The 24,681-nt window shown below is 41.8% G+C and overlaps 1 protein-coding gene across 17 annotated transcripts in view; it reads right to left on the bottom strand.

The window, feature by feature from the left end:
• Positions 1-24,681, bottom strand: part of MED12L (mediator complex subunit 12L) — a 152,681-nt gene that overhangs the window by 8,926 nt on the left and 119,074 nt on the right. For 6 of the 17 annotated variants that reach the window (XR_009961656.1, XR_009961658.1, XR_009961657.1 and 3 more), the window contains exons 26-40: positions 22,447-22,646; positions 21,713-21,901; positions 20,710-20,784; positions 20,397-20,587; positions 19,907-20,068; positions 17,262-17,373; positions 16,009-16,098; positions 14,297-14,406; positions 13,685-13,820; positions 13,014-13,175; positions 11,429-11,791; positions 10,252-10,408; positions 8,876-9,093; positions 6,115-6,165; positions 2,621-2,710 (exon numbers count right to left, since the gene is read on the bottom strand). Coding sequence is in view for 10 of the 17 variants with exons in the window: in XM_062603025.1 (XP_062459009.1) it covers positions 2,621-2,710; positions 6,115-6,165; positions 8,876-9,093; positions 10,252-10,408; positions 11,429-11,791; positions 13,014-13,175; positions 13,685-13,820; positions 14,297-14,406; positions 16,009-16,098; positions 17,262-17,373; positions 19,907-20,068; positions 20,397-20,587; positions 20,710-20,784; positions 21,713-21,901; positions 22,447-22,646 (2,306 nt within the window). In the remaining 7 variants the exon portion in view is untranslated. The remainder of the gene's footprint in view (positions 1-2,620; positions 2,711-6,114; positions 6,166-8,875; positions 9,094-10,251; positions 10,409-11,428; positions 11,792-13,013; positions 13,176-13,684; positions 13,821-14,296; positions 14,407-16,008; positions 16,099-17,261; positions 17,374-19,906; positions 20,069-20,396; positions 20,588-20,709; positions 20,785-21,712; positions 21,902-22,446; positions 22,647-24,681) is intronic. The other 11 variants (XM_062603027.1, XM_062603021.1, XM_062603022.1 and 8 more) reach the window with 4 other exon arrangements.

Below are 24,681 nucleotides of genomic sequence, written 5' to 3'. Positions count from 1 at the left end.
AGAGGTGCCATGCTTGACCTCATGCTCACTAACAAGGGGGAGTTCGTGTGGAATGTGACACTGCAGAGCAGCCCTGCCTGCAGTGATCATGAGATGGTCAAGTTCAAGATCCTCATAGCAGTGAGAAGGGCATGCAGCAAGCTCACTGCCCTGGACTTCAAGAGAGCAGAATTTGGCCTCTTCAGGAACCTGCTCAGTAAGGTTCCATGGGATGCAGCCCTAGAGGGCAGGAGTGCCCAAGACGGCTGGTTGATATGCAAGGATCACCTGCTACAAGTTCAGGAGCATTGCATCCTGACAAGAAGAAAATGGGGCAAGAAGTCCAGGAGGCCTTCATGGATGGATAAGGCGCTGCTGAGAAAGCTCAGAAGGAAAAAGTAAGCTTATAGAAGGTGGAAGTGAGGACAGGCAGCCTGGGAAGAATACAGGGATGTTGCCTGGGAAGCTAGGGACCAGGTCAAGAAAGCTGAGGCTCAGTAGAAATGAGTCTGGCCAGGGATGTCAGAGATAACAGGAAGGGATTCTGTAGGTGTGTTGCTAACAAAAGACAGACTAGGAATAATGTGGACCCTTTCCAGAAGCTCTCAGGAGAACTGGCTACCCTGGATTTGGAGAAGGCTGAAGTTCTCAAAGACTTCTTTGCCTCAGCCTTCACTGGCAAGTGCTCTAACCATGCCACTCAAGTCTTGGAAGGCAAATACAGGGACTAGGAGAATGAAGACCTTAGACCCACTGTAGGAGAGGATCAGGTTTAAGATCATCTTAGGAAACTGAATGTGCACAAGTCCATGGGACCTGATGAAATCCATCTGCGGGTCCTGAGGAAGCTGGCAAATGAAGTTGCGAAGCCTCTATCCATCATATTTGAAAACTCATGGCAGTCAGGTGAAGCTCCCGACGACTGGAAAAAGGGAAATATAACCCCCATTTTCAAGAAGGGGAAAATGGAAGACCCAGAAAAACTACAGACCAGTCAGTCTCGCCTCTGTGCCAGGCACTATCATGGAGCAGATTCTCCTGGAAACCATGGGAGGGCACATGAAAACCAACGAGGTGGCTGGTGACAGCCAACATGGCTTCACCAAGGGCAAATCCTGCCTGACCAATTTGGTGGCCTTCTATGATGGGGCTACAGAATTGATGGACAGGGGTAGAGCAGTTGATGTCATCTACCTGGACTTGTGTAAAGCGTTCCACACTGTCCCACACGACATCCTTGTCTCTAAATTGGAGAGACATCAATTTGATAGATGGACCACTGGGTGGATAAAGAACTGGCTGGATGGCCACACACAAAGAGTTGTCATCAATGGCTCAATGTCCGGCTGGAGACCAGTAACGAGTGGTGTCGCTCAGGGATTGGTGTTGGGACCGGTCTTGTTCAACATCTTTGTTGCTGACATGGACAGTGGGATTGAGTGCACCCTCAGCAAGGTTGCCGACGACACCAAGCTCTGTGGATATGCTGGAGGGAAGGAATGCCATCCAGAGGGACCTTGACATGCTTGAGAAGTGGGCTGATGCCAACCGCATGAAGTTCAACAGTGCAAAGTGCAAGGTCCTGCACCTGGGTTGGAGCAATCCCAGGCACAGCTACAGGTTGGGCAGAGAAGAGATTCAGAGCAGCCCTATGGAGAAGGACTTGGGGGTATTGGTCAATGAGAAACTTAACATGAGCCAGCAGTGTGTGCTTGCAGCCCAGAAAGCCAACCGTATCCTGGGCTGCATCAAAAAGAGCATGACCAGCAGGTCGAAGGAGGTGATCCTGCCCCTCTACTCTGCTCTCATGAGACCTCACCTGGAGTATTGTGTGCAGTTCTGGTGTCCTCAACATAAAAAGGACATGGAACTGTTGGAACAAGTCCAGAGGAGGGCCATGAGGATGATCAGGGGACTGGAGCACCTCCCGTATGAAGACAGGCTGAGAAAGTTGGGGCTGTTCAGCCTGGAGAAGAGAAGGCCGTGTGGAGACCTCATAGCAGCCTTCCAGTATCTGAAGGGGGCCTATAAGGATGCTGGGGAGGGACTCTTCATTAGGGACTGTAGTGATAGGACAAGGGGTAACGGGTTAAAACTTAAACAGGGGAAGTTTAGACTGGACATAAGGAAGAAGTTCTTTCCTGTTAGGGTGGTGAGGCACTGGAATGGGTTGCCCAGGGAAGTTGTGAATGCTCCATCCCTGGCGGTGTTCAAGGCCAGGTTGGACAAATCCTTGGGTGGCATGGTTTAGTGTGAGGCATCCCTGCCCATGGCAGGGGAGTTCGAATTAGACGATCTTAAGGTCCTTTCCACCCCAAACCATTCTACTATACCACGACTGTGACATAATAAAGAATTACTGGTATCACTATCTCACAAATAACTTGCCATATGTAAGGCTTAATGCTGAAATATGCTTGCCTTTACCAGCAACAACATTAGGGAAAACTGGCAAGTGACTACATTAAAAGTATTGACAGAGATCACAAGCATCCTAGCAGGAGGCCTCCTAGCAGAAGGCCTCATTACTCCAGACGACATGCAAGAGGCACGCCCCAGGCATAGAAGAGCATGCTGGGAGGTAAAGGAGCTCATTTTAAAAGTGTTTTTATGCAGAAATGCCATAGGAGTAATGCAGTACCTGAGCGTGCTGTAACCCTGGGTACTGTGAAAGCTGAGACGGGGGTCGAACTTGTGGAGAGAAAATAGCAGCTTGGTCCATTGGCTGACCCTGAAAGACACATCATGCATCAGATACAGCGTCCACACCCCAGACAAGTCCAGCTCTGAGTGCAAACCCCACCAAGTTGTGTCCTAAAGAGTCATGGAGAGGCTTGACGATTTCCTTCAAGACAGCACCACTGCTCACTACCAAACTGCTGAACTGTATTTACTCATAGGGAGATGGAAGAATTGACTTTTGCTTGATGTCTGACACTACTGTAACACTGCAGCAGTGAAGAAACAGCCATTTACAGAACAGGCACTCTTTAAAATGGGGCTTTGCAAAGGATTAGGGAAAAAATATTCTAGCTGTCTTGAAGACAGTATATTAAATCATACAGGAAGCTCAGAGTGAATGCTAATCTCTGTTATAGCACAGCTGGTATCTTTCTCAAGCTACCTGATTACTAGCCTTCCCTCAGACAAAGCAAGCAAAATGCTGATTCGCAAATTTGATCATACCAGTATGATCAGTGGGCAATGCAAGCATCTCCAGCTCCCAACGAGTACAGTCTGGAAACAAACTTGTAAGCAACATACAGGCTCATTTGTTCATTCCAGATTGCCAAAATATTTATGTGTACCTAATGAAAATCATTTGAAGATTTCACCTTTAACTGCATTTGTGTGTTCTGAAGCACCAGAAAAGAGAAGAAAAAAGAAGTAATAATTATAGACTTAACTTCAGGACCAAGATTTAAAAAACTAGTGAATGAGAAATTGGCAAGGATACAAACAAGTGCATGTATCTTGTGTGAGATTATGATGCTGCACAGCTGCACCTCATGATTTCAAAATCCATTCTACTCAAAAAAGCTCAGTGGCAGACATGAGCTGGAAGCAGCAATGGTCCTTCCTGCTGGTAGCTTCCCAGTTCACCACAGAAACATCCAAAAAATCCAAGTCCTCTAACAAAGCCTCTACTATTTTAATCAGGACATCCTTACAGAGATCTAAACCCAAGAGATATGACCTGCTGTGACCAGGGCTGGATTAACTACCCAGTGCTTTGGTTAGAGAGCAGACAAAAGAGGTCAAGATGCAAAACCAGGGGCAAAGCTGCCATAGGGTGCCACAGGGCTGTCACACATTCATTCTTCATACCCACCTTTCTTGTAAAAACAAACAAAAAGAAGACTGACCTAGCTAGGCTCTCGGACCACCACTACGGGGGTCCCTAAGGTGCAGACAAGAGAGCAGAGAGCTCTGATACTCCAAGTTATATTAAGGAAGCATAAGCCACACAACAGATTTGTTTTAAAAACAAGCCATATCTCATAGAAAATTCTAAAAAAAAAAAAATTAGGGAGTACAGGAGGTGTGAACAGAGTAACGTCCATCAGTCCTGAAAAAAGTTCAGACAAAACTAAGTTCTTCGGGAAAAATATCTGCAAAATCAGATGGGAAACTCTCAAAACAGCAACCTGATGGGTGGAAAACTGAAACACTGAACAGAATGTACATCTTGCAGGTGGGATGCACATAAAACAGATGACAGCAAGCACAGGGGAAGATACTCAAGTATATCAGATTTTTCTTTTTTTAAACAGAGGCAAAAGAAGAAAAATAAACAAACAAAAGAACAATAATTTCTCTGAGCAAATCGAAGATGAAACTTTTTCATGAGGTGCCAAACACAGCATAGATGAAGATGTAACTTGAAGTCACCCAAAGATGAAATCTGGTAAAACCATGACTGATTTCTAGAATAATGCATGCCTTAAGCTTTTCCCCGGAGAAATACAAATCACCCTGTGGGCTCTGCAGAAGCTGGTCTGCAAAGTGCTGCTCCATGCACTGTCCTTTGGATCTCTCAGCAACAGGTAACCTGGTGTGCTCAGGAGCAAAATTTGTTTGCTTATACCCACACAGTGGGAACAGCATCCCTCCAAAGTTGGGGGAAGTTACATCAATGGAAATTGGATTAGTCCTTAATTCTATAAGAAAATACTGAAGAAGCAGCTGCATGATCCTCACGACACACAATGGGCAGGAAGCCACAGGCGAGTGTTACCACCCATCTCTTCCCCACTATGTAAAGCATGGGCAGAGCAGCAGAGCCAGTGGAGTACGAGGCCCAAGAGCAGCACACCCAGACTGAAGGCACCATTGCCCAGGCCAAACAAGCACACACACACCACCACATGTGAAATGTAAGCTGAAAGCTGCTCATCAGGTAGGGGACAGATCAATTTATTCCATGGTCACAAATGGCCACTGAGCATGCTCCTTTGCTGTGGGAGCTCTGCATTCCTGAGCAGCAGCAGCAGCAGATATTGCTAAATTCAAAGGGACTTCTCCCTCCAGGCATAATTTAATAATGAGTTAACTACACATGCAGGCCAATTGCTGCAAGCAGGAACTGTGCATACATATCACACAAAAACTAAACAGAAAAAAAACCAAACAAACAGAAAAGGAGAAAAAAACCCAACATGTTTTACTCAATGCCAATGTAATGTTACAGTAATAGCCACCATTCTCTTTGTTCCGCTCGCATCCTAAATTGAAGCAAAACTTACTTCTTTTTCTTGTTAAGGTATGCAACTATTGTGTATCTGGAAGGAATTTTGTTTTCTATGTGGTGCTGGGACTGGCAAAGGCAATAGAAGCAGACATGGCACTGATTTTGACCAAAATCTGACCACATCTGACTTCAGAAGTAGTCAGTGGAACGCTAACAGTTATTTAGATAAGATGATGATGATGGATTTGAGAGACCTCACTGTGTATTTGCCACATATCTAAGTGTGCCTAATTAACTGCAAATACGGTGAGCTATACGCTGTTCTGACATGCTGTTCTGACAAACACTGGGGTAAGCAGCAAAGCCTTTTTAAAAACACTTTGCTTTGTCTTTCCAATGAGTGCTTTTAACAACATTGTGGTTTCCCTAAAGAAGGATGAAAGTCCTGCAAACTAACTTTGAAATTAGTATCTAGAAAGCTTTCCAACACAGGTATTAGGGATTAAACTTCATGGCGTTGTTTTTTTTCCCCAGAAATGACTGAATTCTATGAAATCTAATAATTTAACAGGTGTTAACTGTTACTTGTTTTGGAGATGAGGGCAAGACGACCACACCAGCCATGCTTAGATGAACATGGCATCAGATAGATCTTGCAGCTATTTCCAATCTTTCACAGGGAGAAACACAACAGAAAAGGAAAAAAAAAAAAAAAAAAAATCAATGATGCAGTTATAGGAAATATTTATAAGAAAAAAATATTCTGTGTGTGCAAGTGTATTATTCACAGCCTTCCACATGCAGGCACCGCATTACCTAGGTGAGAGGAGTGCCAAAGCGCATCATTCGTACCAAAAGCAAAGTGTGCAGCCTGTGTGTTGAAATGCACGCATGTCTGTGCAAAAGAAAAAATAAGGAGAAGTTCACAGTCTCAAGGCGGTTACCATTATGTTGTCAAAGCCATCCTGAAGGGATACAGCAGTGCTACAGACATCCTAAAGAAAAGGACAGGCGAGAAAATAGCAAATATGAAGAATATGTACAGTTAGGCTTGGTCTGTTAGTGGAGCAGTACAGCACCTTTACAGAGTTCACCTGTAGGTACTCAAAATGCTGTTTAGGAATGGCATTTAGGAATGCCAACAAGGTTCTTTTAGGTGGTTTTAATGCTCAATACCTTTATTAAATTTACGAACAGAAACTCTAAATGTAGAAGGACTCCTCATCCACAGGAGCCTATTAATAGCTCTATACATAATACTCAGCATTTTTTTTTTAACAAGTCATACTTATTAAAGATCTGGCACCACAGCTATTTGTTTTCAAGAGCACAGCAAGTGCAGCACAGCACTGAGGAGCAGAACCCTTCTGCACTGGTTTTGCAGAACTGTCCAGACCCCTGCTAGTGACTTCAAGCTGAGTAGGTAATTTCATTCTGCAGGGGCAGAAACATAAAAACCTTCCTTATTTAAGCTCCACCTAACAACATACAGCACACAGTAGCAATGCTTACAAACCATCTTGTTCCTAAATTTTCAATTATGACCTCCAGGTTCTTCACTGCTAATAGCTCTTCCTATTCTAAATCCAGGACCACAGGAAGAACTACTGCAAGCTACCCAGGGATGCATTTCTGACCTAGAGCACCTCTGGGGCAGCCCCCACTGCTGGGAGCATGCAGAGCCCTGGGCCATTGGGACCTCGGAGGGGTTCTCTGGTGTCAGCATTGCCAGCACAGGCTTCCACAACAAAGAAAGCGAAGAGGCCAGCCTGGTGGAATGTTAATTCATTTCACTACAGGGATAGTTTTCACATGTCAGGCTTCCCAAACATCCAGTAAGGCAAAATGTTAGAAGCAGAGAGAAAACAATGTGTCCACCTGCCTCCAGCAGACGACAACAGACAACTATGCCACTCTGTGGAAGTAACTGGGAAACAAAGTTTGGGTTTGGATAGCTCTGGTTTGACTTTCCTTTACATCTGTTTAACTTGTAGCTGTTTTATGGCTGAAATAAAAACACAGCTGACACAGAACGGCTGACTGATGAACATCCAGCATGTGTCGCACCTTAGGTGAAACAGGCATCTGAACCTACACTGCTGAACTTTAGTGCAACTTTTAATTTTTTACTGTTGCATTCTAACAGTTTGATCCAAATTTTATGAAAAAATTAATCATAGACAGCTTATTAATCTTATTTAGGCATGGATGCATGTCTTCATGATAAGTTTATTCTCCCTACTGACAACCTGTCTATGCCATGCTTCAGAGCAGAAGTGAACTGTTGTTCTTAACACCTCAGATAATATTCCTGTTTTAAACGAAAAGGGAAATGCAACATCCTTTTTCCTCCAAACATGATAATGTTAAACAACAGCACTTCTTAAATGTGAAAATGATGTGTTATTTTAGATCTTCAGTTACTACTTTTTGATTCCCTAGCCATAGGCAGTGATCATCATTTGTTTCCTCAAGGCTGTCATTGAAGCCTGTATTCTATAATAGTAATTGAAAGCTAGTTGGACCTAACAGTAAAATAGTGAGATTATTGCCTAATGTAAAAAATACCACCAGGTTTCTAATAAGTAAGAAGCAATGGCTCACCACAAAGCCCAGTACCTTAACATGTAGAGTACCTAATCCTGAGTACCTCATAGTGCCCACAAGACACTAATGAGTGATCAAATATCCACTGTACCACTGATATGATAAAACACACATCTGGAGCTTGGAGAGGGAGGGTTCTTTGAAACAGGAAAATCCTGGTTTCACAATTATGAACATAGTTCACAATTATGAATTATGAACTATTATAGCCCATCAGCAATTTAAGCACCACAGAGGGCTTTGCAGGGAGTCTGAAAGAGGGGTGAGGAGGATAAGGAAAGAGCTGGAACAAAATAGAGACAGCGTGGGAGAAATTATGAGGAGACTTGCTGAAAATTTTTACTATTTTGGGCAAAGTGGGCACATCACAGAGTTTGAAGACAAGATAGTATAACAGCAATATAATATATACTTCAGTGAGGGTAAGAATGGGTACAGAAGGACTTTAAAATAAAGAAGAAAAGTTATTGGTTTTACCATCAACTACTGTACACACATTGCTGTTTATCTGGGATCCAAAAACAATTTTCTGTTCTTACACCATCTGTTCTAAAGCAGCCTATCTGCAGCAATGCTCTGAAAACTCGCTCAGGCTCTGAAGGGTGTTGCACAACAGCCACGTGCGGTTTGGCACACGGCAGCTGTACTCTGCAAAAATGTTAGAAGAAATACCAGCTATTTCTAGAGAACACAAAAGTGTCTGTGTGCGCACATGTACGGAAACAGCTCCTGATGGACTTCCTGGGTTTTTAATTGTGAGGAGCATTGCTGGGCCCCTGCTGCATATGCGTAGCTTGGTTGTACGCAGCACCATGCAATTCCATTAGGAAGGCCTCTGCGACACAACAGGGAACAAGAATACCATCAAGTAGCAGAAGAAAACCTGATGTTACAAAACACAGGAAAAATAGAACAGACTAAGAGACGAAAGGGCAGATGAAGTTTCAAAGCAGATGGCCCTGGTTAAGCAATATTTGGGGAATTATTCTAATTGTCAATACCACTGGCTCCCTGCTCTGTAAGTCTACGCAGAGCAAGCAGCCCCGATGTAAGGCAGAAACACTGTGTTGTTCTTCAGAGTTAGGTGTTTGGACAAACCTGTTGGAGAGACCGTGACTGTGCTTGCTGCCTGAGGAGCCGCTGCTGCTGCTGCTCTTGCTGCAGGAGTTTCATCTGGAGCAACTGCTGCTGAGGCGTGATTGCATGGATAGAGGGGGGCTGCATCATGGTGCCAGAGCGCCGCTGCAGCATGTTCGACAGGGCTTGCTTCGTATTAGTTGGAACAAAGGAGCCTGTCGGATCCAGCCTGGAACCACCTAAAACCACCCAAAACATAAATGCGTTCTCTGCCTTCCGTGAGAGTGTTGTTGGTACAGATCACTGCTAATTCATCAGCTCCTATTTGGTTAGCTCTACAATAAAGATGTAAACTTCTCTCTGTAAAGGCAGACAGTGAACTAGATTAAACCAGATTACTGGCCTGAAAAATGAAACAAGCAAAATAATTTTGAAGATTGTCACTTGCAAATGAGAGAGAAAAGTGAAAAGGCTGTTGCATGTTCTACATCACATAAAACGTGTGCTTACTACTGATGAACAAAAGTTGCATGTCAGATCAAAAGCACGGTATGAGCAGCTTATTATGTCACACCAATTTTATAATGAGATGGCAGTAATTTATGCACTCTATGCTATTTGATAAAAATCATGTATCTATGTCAGACTTACAAAGGTGATTTTATGTGTTTGTTTTCAATATCATCATCTCCTTAAACTTTTTAGACACAGTCTGGTATATTCTGAAGACTTTTACACACTTAAAATACAGATCTAGTTGTACTGGGAACTTCCGAAAAAATAGTTAACATTTATAGTTGGAACCAAACTTCTAAAATTCTCCTGCATACTATCGGACAAGGACACAATAGGATCTCTCAAAACATCATAAACTGCTGCCCCCTAGAGAAAGTAAAATACCTATGTTAAACTGTATGCATATTAACTGGAAGAAACAAAACAATCCTACAGAAAAATTATGCACATATCACAAGCACAAATGTCAAAAAAAATGTGAGCCCGTGGATTTATTTATTCCATACAGTAGATGCCAAATTAGCACCCATAGCTCCTGACATGAATCAAAGAAGAAATAACCCCCAAAGGTCATTCTTTCTTTTCAATCATCCCTCTCCTTACTGACTCCTTACTGAACTTCTACCAGCTTTCTTATACTATCATCCCAGTAGGTCATTTTTGCTTATCCACCAAAAAAGTTTAATAGCTTAATAGAGATAGATCTACAACTGATAACAGAAAGCCCTAAAAAATAGAAGGGCTAACTAAGGAATGAAATAAATGGCCTCAGCAGACACAGCTTACTTCAGGGAAAGTCAGAGACAAAACGTGATTACAAGAAGTCAACTTTTGCCACATACACCAAGCCACATGTTTGTGAATACAAAGTTTACCCATACCTGGTGGGAGGGGCTGGTTCTGCACAAAGAAGCCTGGCTGCTGTGTCTGGCCCATGATACTGTAACCCCACAAGGCAGGCTGCGGAGGATGCATCACTTGGGAGGAGACTGGGGAGTAGGTGGGAGGCACTCTGTATAAGTTGTTCTGGGGATATTCCTTAAGATATACAGCAAAAGTGAATGTTACTGACATTCATACCTTACTAACTCATAAATAATGCCAATCTTCCTACTAAATTATTAAAGGACAGAGACAGTTCCCATTGTCATTTGCAATGATGTAAAAACCAGATAAAGTCTCAGACTGCCCACAGGCAATTAACATGAATAACTTCATGCACACACCATCCATTTTTACGTTATTAGCAAGTATTTTCTCTATGCTATGATCAGGTATAGCACAAGGGCTGCTTACTGTATCAGCATAGAAATTACAAGAATAACTTAACTGAAACATCAAAAAGGTCAGAAAATGATCTTAAAATTATAGCAACTGAAAACGCAACTTGTAGACAAACCAGCTGGATGCTGACAGAACACTCACATCTACAGCATGTACAAATGCTGGCAGCAGTGTGAAGAGGATGTAATTGCACAGAATGCTGCTTCTGGAAACACACATTATTATTTGGGTGGTGCCAGGGATGTTTTTCAAACCTTTGCTCTAATGATTCTTCAGCTTAGGAACCCACACCTCAAAACCCAATAAAAACTAAAAGGGAAAGCTTCTCAGAAACCAGAACAAACTGCAGAGTAAACCAGTTTATCTGTGTGAAAGAACCTCTTTCAAATCCGCTTACATTTGAATGGAACCAGGGTTTAAACCAACATGTTTGCTCTCAATGTAATTTGAACAGGAGGAATTTTAGAAATGGATATGAACAGTAACAGCTGTACTTTACATCAAATGAAAGCATATACAGAACCTGAATAATATTTAGTAAGATCCAATCTAGCATATTTTACACAGCACATAATGTCCTAAATATATTACACTTCTACCCTAAGCTATATTTGGTAGGAATCCACCCTCCTCTTGACCATTTCATTCATTCCCTTTATTGGGACTCTCTCCTCTTGGTGCAGAGCAATTTTTGAAGGCAGCTATGACAGCACCATGCAACATCAGATGCTTCAGTGAGATATTCAAGTTTTGTATGGGGCATCAACAACTTACATCAGCCCTTGAACTTGACTTTGACTTTCGCTTCCTGTTTTTTGCCTTCTTCTCATCATCCATGGCATGTTTTCCCTGATCAGAGAACTCTCCTGACTTTCTTTCTGGTTCCTGAGACACAGGTGTGGTGGGCTCTTCCTCCTCCTCCTCTGGAGGAAGGGGTAAGGGCTCGAGGTAGTAACTCCGTGGCTTGGGTTTGTTGTGCATGTGGTACAGGAGGAGATGCTGCTGCTCCTCATATTTGATCACTTTCCTGTCGACACGAACTGTACCAAACCATGCCCAGGAAAGAGGAGCAGGATTTTTGTGACCTTCAAATAAATCCCAAGGGGACACCTTTTGTTTGGTTGAAACCTGAAGACCCTGTTTCAGAATAAAAGTGAAGTTCGTATTTTAAGAAAGCTGAACACTAGAGCAGATGCTTTCTGTATCATCTGAGTCAGAAAAATCCAGTAAGGATTTTTTTCCTCCACAAAATCCAATGTACCAAACACATACGGGTGGGATTTTAACCTCTATCCAAGCCTGCCACTATAGTACCATAAATTCACTTCAAAAGTTACGCATCCCTTTGTATTCCAAATAAACCCAAAATAACTAATACACTTCCCCCCTCCCCCCCCCCCGTCTTTTGGAAGCAGGATCAATCACCCTCCATCTCCCTCCCAGGAGGTCAAAAGGTTCCCCAGTGAAACGAGCTCTCAAATATAGGACTGTGCTTGAAAAACAAATACTTTTTTTAAGAGCTGCTGCTTTTCAACTCCAAGTCAAATGTCATTTCCTTTTAGGAAACTTTTGTGAATTTGATATTATCAGTGAAGACCCTGTATCGTAGAACTGAGCAAGCTTATGTAAACACTCATCCCATTAGCAGTTGCAAATTGACTGTGTACTCTGCAGATATAACAAGGGTGGGCATGCAGCAAATGTAATGACTGAAGTTTAAACAAATCAGAAAGCAAAAGGTTATCCAAACTCTTGAATTTGTACAAGTGGCATAAAACTGTTTCCAATAAAGATGCACATCATCTATCTAAAGCTCCAAGACTCTGCAGTGAGTTGTCAGGGAGAGTGGGATGGGATGTTTCCAGTTCTGCTGCAGGGGTGGTGATGCTGGTGCATGGTCCCAGTCACAAGAGGATGCTCAAACCCCTTTGGCTGTGGTGTAACAACTCTCCACGTGCCTCTAAATCCACTCCTGGTTTCACTCTCCCTGAGGACTTTCACATGGATCATGTTAACAAAAACTGTGCAACGATATTTGGAACAGAAATGTATTTGATTCTAAAAACAGTCTGTCATTGGCAACTTTTTTTAAAGGTACTATTCAATAGGCCAGGTTTTCCTCTTTTGGTACCAATCTCATGGAATGCCTGCCTGTTTCTTTAAAAGAGACTGCATCACTGTGGCTGAAGGTTTAGTAATGACTGAGAGTGCACCAGAAGCAGAATTAAAGCAGAAGTGCAATGCTTTCATGTTACTGCATATAGACGCATGTACTGTCCAAGTTGTATGTGTTTGCTTGAATTTCCTACACTTCAAAAAGCATGGAAAACCTGAGATGAAAGCAAACATTTACTCTTGCCTGTTTCTTATCAATGGAGTCAAATCCTGCAATTTTGTTCCCCTTGGTGTCTATCAAGGATCCCATTGGCTCACAAGTGATAATATCACATGTCTGCTTCGGCAAAGGGAGCAGCTGGCGAACCTTGTCAATGCTTTCCGACCGCTTGTCTCCCAGCTCTTTCTAGAGAACAAATAAATCCATCAATCAAACAAGGAGGAGGGGAGAGAGACACACTGCACTGCTTTCACTATTAGAAAGTGTCCAGTTTCTGCATGAGTCGTTTCCTTGTACTTCTGATAAATCTAAACAAGTGGCTTTACAAGGTTTTGCTGGGTTTTTTTGCTGGGTTTGGGGGCTTTTTAGAATTTATCTTTTCATCTCTTGTTTATACAGAACACAGAAAATGTGTAACACAAATTTAATGTCTCAAACATGAATAAAAGTAACTAAGCATCTTGCAGGGTCACCAATTTCAATTTAATATGAAGAAAACACTGAAAATCTGTCTTCCCGCCCCCACATTCCTGTATTCTTATTTTCTTTTCTTTTTTCCCATGTTATCACTTAGGTCTGTTTCAATCTCTCCTCTTTTTCCAGAGGCCTTCCCACACACTAGAAGCAACAGGACTAAAACACAGGCACAATGCAACTCAAAAGAAATGCTGAAAACAACAAGACATAACACTTACTTTTAATTTTTTCACTAAATTCATGTAAGCCCTTTTGTTTTCCTCAGGCCCTCCTTGGGAAGCGTTCGACAAGTCTGAGGCAAGTGTCCCGTTGATGAGGACACCCAGCATATCGAGCACAGTTGTGAACAGTTCGCTAGGAGTAAAGACAAGTATTACCCTGAGAACTACTGATTGCCAAGAGATCCAGGGACAGATACAGCAAAGGCCACAAGTGCAGCCCTTCAGAGAAGCTGGGTTTTTCAGTGCTTTCTGCACAGACACACACCTCAGCTTGCATGCATAAGCCTCAGCATATACATGCAGGTGGACTGTCAACACATACAACAGAGTTACAAACAGCACAAACTGCTAACAGACAGTCATTGGGAACGACAGGCTCCAACTTCGGGAACCACTCAGGTGTGTGCTTGTTAAGGAAGAGTGTAAATAGTGGCTCCAGTGCTTTCCAAAACAGAGGTACCTCCCCAAACAAGACCAGCACTAAACAGAGAAATTGCACTCAAGCAGTAGTAGGGTAATAGTAAGAAAAACACAACAATAACATACATGCCACCTAAACTTAAAAGCACTAAGGACATGAATTAGCTTGTTTGAATAGTGCAGACGTACTTGTTGGTCTGCAAATCAACAGTTCCTGAAGTGATTATCTGGAGGAGCAGAAGTGCCCAGTCTGTGGTCCACTGGGTACTCCTCTGCACAGTGTCAAACATGCCACCTACCTGCAAAATAACACAACACACAGCAAGGTTCTGCATGTATCTCACAGAGGCAAGCTTCCCTTATCAAATGGATTACTTATGAATAAAACCTCCTTCCAGTCCTACAAGTTCTTGTGTGCTGAATGCCACCTTGAAGTGCTGACTTTAAATGTTTCCTACCCACCCCATGTTCCCAGAAAAAAGCTTATCCTAAGGAGCTATAGAAAAGCAGAATATTATTACTCTTCTCTTTCAGTTTTGTATCTTCAATTTCATGTTTAATGCAACAAATTTAAGTCAGTGAAAAAATTCTCAGAACTGAAATAGTGTCAAATTAAAACCTTCTAGTTATCACTTTCTCACACCCAAAAATTAGACAATAATGTCCAATGCAAAGAGAAAATAGATCTGAAGAACAATATAGCATTGACTGAAAATGAAAACTGCTAAAAGATGTATTTTACACCATGAACAATTTTTCACTATTGCTACCAGCGTAGCGTGATACTGTAAAACATGCCTTGGCTCTGACAAGGAGACATTTTGCTCTTTAAGTGCAGCCACAGTGATCCCAAGGCTTGTCACAGCTGGCCGAAGTCCCCTTGACCTGAACCAGGAGCAGTGCAAAGGCTATGGTTAACCCTCTAGTTGCACAGCTGGATCTAAGCAGCTTACAAAGAGACACAAAGAGAACAACACTGCAGTGTTAGTCCTACCTTGGTGCTCCCTTATTTGGCCTCCGCAATCCTACTGCACTGTGCTAAACAAGCTGTGGTGGCCCTGACCTCTGGTACACAGGTTTCAAGAGATGTGGGACCCTAGAGAACTCAATGGAAACTTTCTAAGTTAATACATGCATCCAAATAATAGCAACTGAAATTGCACATGGAAGTTAAATAGCCAAATGTTACATTCCCTGGGAGCTCTGAAAGTCTCAACTATATTGACTGCCCAGTTCCATAAAATCCTTGCTTGTTACATGGGGATAAAACATCAGTGGGCAGTGGCCTGGAACATCCACAAAAAGACAATACATTTCTGAGGTTCCAGGGACACTGAAAGGATGAAAGCACCACAAAAATAAAGGACACAAAAAAAGGTATGGGGTGCCATTCCCATTCATTTTATATGATTAATGTCCAAACATTATGGTCAGGAGGCACTAGATGAAACAAGAGAAACAGAAAGAATAGAGACAACCACGAATGGAGCAGAGACATCCTTGTGTCAGGGCAGAGGGGTACTAACAGCCCTTGCTGTCCCTGGCCAGCCCCACCTGGGGCTAATCCCACCCCGACCCAGGAGCACCAAGCCAGGAGCTTGAGCCCATCCCCATGGCCCCGCCTGGCCATGCCAGTGCTGCATGTGACCCTGGCTGCCCTCACCGGGCCTGATCCTTAGCCTGCACAGTGGGCTGATGTCCTTGTGTGGCCTCAGCACATCCCCATCCCAGTAGAGGTGGCTGATGCCCAGGCTGGGAGCTGCAGGACTCAGTTGCAAGCTCTCAGGAAGCCCTGGCCTATGCAACACCCTGGCACGGTACTTCCCACTCCTCACCACCTGTTCCAGAGTAGCTGTTACATCTTTATATAACATCAGGATAACCACAGAAGGTTTTCTTACCAAATTAAGACGAAGTTGTAGGGCTTCATGCATCATTTGCCTAGCTTTAACATCATCCTGGTACCGTTCTTCCCTCCAGTTGCTAAGGATCTAAGAAAAAGCATTTGATTAAGGTTGTTTTCTTCCTGTAAAGGAATGTTTTTCCATTATTTGTGATCATTATCTGTAAGAAATCACAAAAGTTTATTAACCTTTTTAGCCTTGTGCCTGTTTAAGGCTTAGAGCAGATTAAGCTCACTAGGGAGGGGAAATGTAAAGAGTTGATACTATGCTATCAGTTGTGTTAGTTATGCTTTTATTAAAAATATTGCTTCAAACACCCTGTTCAACTGTTCACCACAGGTAAGTAAACAGAGCTCTTGCACTGGGTGCATCTTCTCAATGGGATCTGGTGGGATCTCTTAATGAGAAAGGACCAGAGTCTTAGGGACCAGATGCATTTCAGGGCAGAACCCATACAATAAAAGAAAGCCCAAGTGGCAATGACAGCAGGGGGAAAAAAAAAACAACCTCAAAAAATTAACTGCTCGTACTGCCTCTCAGCTCAGGTCCAGGCTGTGACATAGCTCCAGCCTGGACCTGAGCTGAGAGGCAATATGAGAAAATAAAGGCCCTATCAATTTTCATTGTCACAGTAGTCCACAGAAACTGAAGACAGAGGAAAGAAAACATGCACCCACTAAACTGGGCACTGTATACATTCCTTTTAAAGACTGTCTTAAGGAGCTATTGTAGGCTACAGCATGAATCACATGAGAGGAAGAAGTTCAGAGCAGAATCAGCAGAAGTTGTGAGGAAGCATAAGTGATCCAAAGAAAAAGCTGTACGCAATGGGCCAGTCTGGTACTAGCAATGTCATTTTTTTAAAATACAAAGAACTCTTAATGTGTACCAGCTAGAAAAGATGAAGGATTTTCCTAAGCAACAAAAATTTCAAACTTATAAAAACTTTTTATGATGAGCTAGAGACTGAGAAGACTGTTCCTTTCAAGACAAACATCAGTTACTGTTTTTCCTGGAAACAGCTGAACTCAGACTCAAGTTCATTATATTTCTCTATAACAATTTTAGAAAAATAAATGTATTCACCCTCTAAAAGGAACAAACACCTCCCCATTCTTCCTTCCTTGGACTGTTCCTTTCGGCACAGCATTGCATTGTCATTTTCCTGGGTTTACACATCATATACCCACAAAAATGATGACACATGAAACATCTCACAAAGGGTGCTCATGGTTATGTGCTTGTTTTACCTGATTAACTTGATTCTGCAGTGATGTTAGAAGCCCTTCCCGTTGCTCATCCTGCCCCTTAAGGCAAGTAAGTACCAATGAAAGGAAAGGTTGCTGACTCAAGAGAGACATGCTTTAAGAGAGGCAAACACAGATGTCAATTAGTAAAGTTATTTTGATACTTCCCATCCTTGCTCCTTTCCTTGTTTTGTCTACTTTTTTCCTTGAAGTGGCACTGCCTGCATCTAAGTCTGTTTCTGGTTTAGTAAATTAAAGCCTTGCCAGGTGAATTAAAAGACCATGTACATAAGCAGGCACAGCACCAGCAGGGTAAACGCACATATTATGCACGTCATTACTGAGAACCCACCTAGCTTAGGGCATGGAATGACCGAGAGTCACATGGACACTTGAAGGCCTGACTCAGAATCAGTCCATGTTATTTTAAAACTACTTTAATTATCTGGGGATACAATTGTAGTGGAGATTAGGCAGCTAAAGTTTCTAACCCATGTTAGTGGTCTGATGTGAATCCCAAGCAAGTTTCCCATGCAAGCACTGATTAGTGACAGCTGCCTACCTAAAATGCACTGAAATTCTATCACAGTCTTAGTGTAGGTAAACCAAGACGCAGCTTTAGTTGGTTGTAGGAGCTATGCCATACCAATGAGAGGGTGTTCAATATTTTATTTTTTTTTTAGATTAACATGCATCCATTATAACAAAATTAAGACAAACTGAAAGAAATACACAAATATTAATTTGAAAGTACATGTGAAGCAGAGGAGAAGTTTAAAATGTCGGCAAAGGGATTTGAGTAACAGCTTGTGCAATGATTTTTGCAGTTTTAGGTATATAAGGTCCTTGAAAATTCCATGCATCCATAAACACAATATAAATACAATATAAATACGTATGTACACATACACACGTGTATTGATTATAAGTATTCATTTCAACAGTTATTTTCATTTGGAATCTAACTTGACTTCAACAATTTAGGTGACAATTAGTGTAAAGGAATGGCAAAATCCCAAGGTCCAATAAAAGGTGAAAAAATAGGAAGTCTGCATTTTCAAAAAGTCATGTTAAAGAGTAATTTTTCAGATTTTAAGAGCAACATGGTAGGAACACCTCTTCATTTTCTCATTAATTTCCATAAGAAAAATTTATGGTTTGCAAGACAGTTATTATTGCAACTGCTATCCCTACTACAGAAAGCAGAGTATGAAAAAAGAGTTCTTATATAGGTGTCCTGGTTTCAGCTGGAACAGAGTTAATTTTCTTCCTAGTAGCTGGGGCAGCGCTGTGTTTTGGCTTTAGTCTGAGAACAATGCTGATAACACACCAATGTTTTAGTTGTTGCTAAGTAGCACTTACCCTGATCAAGGACATTTTAGTCTCTCATGCTCTGCCAGCAAGGAGGGGCACAAGAAGCCGGAAGGAGCCAGGACAAACTAACCAAAGGATTATTCCATACCACAGCACATCACGCCCAGTACATAAACTGGGGGGAGTTACCCAGAAGAGAGCAACCACTGCTTGGGTCAAGCTGGGTATCAGTCAGCAGGTGGTGAGCAATAATGCTGTGCATCACTTGTGTTTCTGAATTTTCATTTCTCTTTTTTTTCTTTCTGTTTTTCCCTTATTATCATAGAATCATAGAACAGTTAGGGTTGGAAAGGACCTTAAGATCATCTAGTTCCAACCCCCCTGCCATGGGCAGGGACACCTCACACTAAACCATGGCACCCAAGGCTCTGTCCAATCAGTATTGTGTTTTGGGTTTTTTTTTGCATTATTTCTATTATCACTATATTTTACTTTATTTCAACTACTAAACTGTTGTTATCCCAACTCGCACGTTTTACATTCTTTCAATTCTCCCCATCTTGCCCAGGGAGCTGTGAGAGGAAGAGGGTTAGTGGGCAAGCAGTACTTAGTTACCAGCATGGTATTTAGTTCCCAGGTGGGTTTAAACCATGACAATATGTAATATAAGGTTTCATACTTTCCCATAGTATCACTGATTTTGTCACTCACAAAGTAATGAAGTTTGTTTTCAATCAAGAAGTGGTTTGTTTTCTTGAACTGTACTTTTGAAGAGTTTCACAAGAAAGACAGTTGGTATTTGAAGCTAAGAGACCTTGTGTGTAGTATTGAATGTAATTTCTATCATAACTCTAAGGAAGTATAAAAATTATAGGCACTGTGGAAGAATATTTGACTAAAGGAAAATCAATAACCACTAAGTCATTAAAATTCTCATGTGCTTTTAAAGTTAAGAGATGAGCTTAAGCTTAATTTGCAACAGGACTTAGATGACATCTTACGACAATTATGGGATCTTAATGGCAAGGAAAGTAGCCTACTGACATGGAAAGGAAGAGACAACAAGTGCTCTATTGTCTTAGAGATCTAATTTTTCCCATCAGCAAGCTGCAGCATAGCCACTGGAAGACGTGCTACAAAGCTTTCACATTTTGTCCTCTGATACCAGTGATATTTCTTTAAACTAAATGAAACCTGAACCCTGTTTGGGGTTAACTTTTTGCTCCACAAAAGTGAAGCAATGAGGTTTGGTGAAGCCAAAATCCAGCCTTCAGTATACCCCTCCTTCAGAACTACCTTTCAACTCTGCGTATAAGTATTTCCCAAGGTCGTACCTTTTTTGTTTCTGTCTGTCTCTCTCCTTCTTAGAAGATGACCCCAAATGCTGACCTTTCTCCAGCTCCTCTCCCGCAGCTTTCAAGACCCTACCTTGAACCGAGGTAGGCAGTTTTGCAATCAAGGGAGCCACTAGCCACACTCCTTGCCGTTCAGAGGAACTAGAAGTAGAATAAACTTACTTCAGCCAAAATATCCATGTACTTTTGCAAAAAGTATTAGCTGTTACAAGACTGAACTGCTTTAATGAAACAGTTGGCACAATGCATCTGGAATAACTAGTGTGGACTGAGCTGTCACAATTTCTGGTTTCCAGAAAGTTCAAGAATATCAACTATATTTACTGTTAAACAAAAGCAAACAGAAGTAACCTTCAGGTAACTCATTTCTGTAGATTCCTTTTTCAAGTGCAAAAAAGTCTAGGCAATCTACACATAATTAAGCATCATGTTGGCTAAAATAATTAAAAAGGTGCTACAAAAAAAATACCTTAGGAATGTCTTTTTACCATTCTGTCTTGTATTACTTGTGTCAGCATTTCCAACAGAGTTTGGATTGAAGAGGCCTATACCAGAGTTAGAAGAGTTATTGTTTAGATCAGCGGATTGCTGAAACACCTCTATTGTCGCCTTTGCAATATTATCCAACAAGCTGTTCATTTCAGCCACAGACCCAGAACCCTACAGTAAAACATAAGTAAACTAGCACATTCATGGTATGTTTGCTCATGGACTACGTTAAAATTTAACATACTTTTTCGCATTAAAGATTTAGATAAGAAAGTTTGAAAACAAATACTCACAGGCTCCTTCATGCACTGTTTGATCATTAGTTGCAGCTCCAACCAAGACTGCCGGAGAGTCCACTGATCTAAGTTCTGGGTAAGAATTAACATTACAAATACAAATGTCAACACTTCAGGTCTGAAGAAAAAAATGAATCTCATAATTGAACATGGTACATGCAAAACCTCGTTAAAAAAACCCTTATAAGCAGGTCATCACAATCATTACTCTTTAATAGTCTAATGACATGTAAAAATATCATGTAAAAATACCTATTAAAGAATATACATTAACTTCCACATCTTTGCAACTAATACAATTACTCAATATTTTTGACCACATAACTTTTCTCAATAAAAATCTTGCTCTCTGCAAAATCTGAGTTTAATTAAGTGTGAATACAGAAAATGTAATTCGCTCTTTCATTAGTAATTACATTACTTCACAGCACCACCACCCTAGTGGACATGCCTGCATTTAGCACAATTGCCAATCTGATTCTTCACAGGTCTATTCCAAGAAAATCCAAGACAAAGTACTTGGTCTTTATAGTTTAAGAAATTAAGTGTCCCTAGTGCAGCTGAATTTGAAGAAATGACCAGTTTAGGACTGCCCAGGAAGGCATCTGAGCCTTTTCTGTGGGGCAGGAGTGCCTTTCACCACAGTACTGTTACAGAGGCCTACTGAGACCACATGCATCTCAATGTAGGCAACCCTAAAAGCAGCTCCCTTTTCAGTGGCTTCCTAATGACTGGCAATGGTGAACAGCAACAATGAGCATGCTGCGTGCTTGTCTCTTTCATAACTGTGGAATCAGACATAATGAGACATCAGAAGTCACACTATAAAATGTTTCCCACAGCCAGTGGGAATCCTGAGCATGTGCAATCTTTAAAGAAGAGCTTAATGCTTGGTTGCACCAGAAACTGCACATCAGTGTCAACTGGTGGTGCTGGTGAATGACAGGTTAAGAGTCAGTGCATCACAGGTAGTTTCTCTTCCTTTTCCCCACTGCATTACCTGAAGTATGCACTTGATATGCTGCCTCTGAGGGTTGTCACCCTCAGTGCATTCTTTAATACCATGAGGATAACAGATAAGTTGAAGCAGTTTCTGAGCTTGTTTGTTTGAAAGAACAGGATCCAAAATAAGATCTTTGTCTGTGCACAACCTCTCAGGCTCTTTTAAGCAGTGTTCTCCAACCCATTCCTGTAAGTAATCAGATAACAAGTCCACAAGATAGTTTCAAGACAATATTAACTTTTGGTAAGCTAAACAGAAAAGTGATTTTTCCATATGCAAAACTTGAATTGAATTACAGTTCATGCAACATGTGAGATTATAAATGTCTTCTGTCATTCAGTACCTCCTGAAAGTATAACAGGTCTTTTTCCAAAATTAATTTATTCTGTATTCTAAAAGCAACTTTGCAATACAGCAAATGCTAATGCAAAAGCACTTGAGCAGACAGCTAATGGTGTGGTCCTATTGTCTGCTCAAAGCTTTCAAGATTCAGGCAGGAGAAAACCCTAGTGGTTTTTTAGAGTTCTCACAGAGTGCAGGGAGATGCTAATTTCTTCCCCCTCCAGTAACATACTACTCCATATATAAATTTTCCAAATGAGGAAACCCAAACAGAACTCAAATACTGAAATACTTCAACATTCATTTTGCACCCAAATATATTATACACTTTTCAAATAAAATAGCATTGTTTCTCCAAATGAACACAGTTGAGTACTTTTAGAAATTACCTGCTGGCAAATTGTTCTTAGTACATATCTAGCATACTCGCTTAAACTAGCAGTTTCCATGGAAACAGCTTTTCCACATGCTTTCAAAGTGTGAGAAGAACCCCAGACTTCATCCTCATTGAGTTCATCTAACAAGCCTCTCATATGGAAGTCTTCACTCTTCAAGGAGCTGACATTGTTGCTGCCAATTTCAGCATCACCTGCACAGCAGAAGCACAGAAGCAGGGGGTGAACTTCTGCCCATGCCCTCACAGACCGCTTACCTGTCAGGGGATGTATCTGGAGGCACAGGCCAGCTGAGGGGTAAAGCAGGAGTGAGGCAGCCACAGTAGAAGGGCAGCACTAATGGACTCTGAAAATCACCATGGCCAAAGTATTCTCCACTTGCTTCATTTTGCATACCATCTTTGTAATGGATATTTCAGAAGTAGAAAAAGGTTTATATGAATCAAACACAAGTAAAGCCACTACGTGCTCAACAAGAAAAGCTCTGTGAGTGTATGAAATTGCTTTGCCAGATAAGGAAGTGTTGGGTTACTCACTCTTCTCAGGTGTCTCTTTCCCAAGTCTTACTTTGATTTATTATCACTCTATAGATCAAGAGACAAGCTTTGATCAGTGGTCACTTAGCCCACCTTCCTATGAACTTCTTGACAAGAGAGACTGATCTTCCTGGGAATGGAGGAGGACAGAGCATGCTGAGGGAGCCTGGCCAACACTGGTGAGCCCCTCCTCCTCCCTGTAAGGCACTGGCACAGTGGTACAATCACCATCTACCAGAAACCAACAGGGCTGACTAGAGACAAAGGAAAAATACTTCAGACACAGTGGAAAAAAAAAAAAGCCAAAAAAAACCACCCCAAAACCAGAACTGTAGCAGTGCCTGGTTTACATGTTTATGGGCCTGGAACCTTGGGCAAGGAAAAAGATGCAACTATAGCATGTAGTAGTGGGGAAAACAACACAAACCACTCCACATAATCATACCCCAGAGCCTGCGAGGCTATCTAGCAGCCTGCATGAAGAGTGGGCTAACATAGCCTAATATTTTAAGTCAGCAGAAAGTCGCATGGATCTTAACTGATGCACCACATATAATAGTCATCCCTCAGAAAACACCTCAGATCAACAACTAACATGACATGACAAGGCTAAATGGCTTGCTTCAGTCACTTGCACACACACAGAGCAGCACAAGGAATCAGCTCCTTACAGAGAGGGGAAAGAATGAACGAACAGTATTGTCACTCATGAGGCTGAGTAGAAAGTATTTTTCCAATAGCAGAAAAGCAGAACATATCCCTAGAGGTGACAGTTATAATCTCTGCTCCCGCAAATTCAGAAACCTCCACTGGGTCCATATCACTGACCCAATGACTGGTACATCGGGCACATAAAGCCCCAAAGGACCCAAAGGTCAGGACAAGCTCATTGAAAAGAGCATGGGAAACAAGCTGATGGGAGCCTATGCCCAACACACATGAACAGAGAGCAGCAGCAAACAGCCTGTCCACACCCTCCATTCAACATCTTTTGAGCTTGTGAGCACAAACATATCAAGCCCAAATCTGTGCCCTTGAAGGACAAGAGGGAAGAACATGGCAGACAAATAATACATTTACAAATATAACATTTTTGGTACAGAAGGAGATGTGCTGCAGTATAGGCACAAATAAACTGTGTGCCTGAACCTTCCTTCATACCACCCTGCAGGAGACACTATCCAAACCACATCTCTGCACAGAGATGAAACAATACATATTCACACCACACACCATTTATGAAGAAAACCAGCAAATCTCAGCAATCTGAATAGCAAAAGAACATCAGTAACAGCCATAAACTTATTTCAAACTCACTCTCAAATCCACCAGTCCATCCCAGATAGCTATGCCTTTAACACCTTTCCCAATATAGCCACATCATTAAGGATCAAGGGGTTTTGAGACAGTTCTGAGACACTGGCCAACAGAAAATACAATAATGGCACTCTAGGGAGGTGTACCTCTGTGAGTATGTCCACATCTGGAAGATCTTACTTGGTTAACTGGACATTTACTTAACTCCAGAAATACACATCACCATAGGTTACAAGCTTTAACTGAACTTAAGCCAAACTAAAGCTCTTAGGCATTTGGTTTGGAAAAACAACACGCTCATTATTTGTGGAGTGTTGCTTAGCAGTGATTCTTTCACAGCTTCCACAATGACAGACATGTGATTTGTGGCAAGACA

This window comes from Pezoporus occidentalis, unplaced genomic scaffold, assembly GCF_034315485.1.
Source record: "Pezoporus occidentalis ecotype Australia unplaced genomic scaffold, CSIRO_AGI_Poc_V1 ctg8, whole genome shotgun sequence".
Lineage (NCBI taxonomy): Eukaryota > Metazoa > Chordata > Aves > Psittaciformes > Psittacidae > Pezoporus > Pezoporus occidentalis.
The sequence above is the reverse complement of the archived record's forward strand: the minus strand, read 5'-3'. Positions and strand labels throughout refer to the sequence as shown.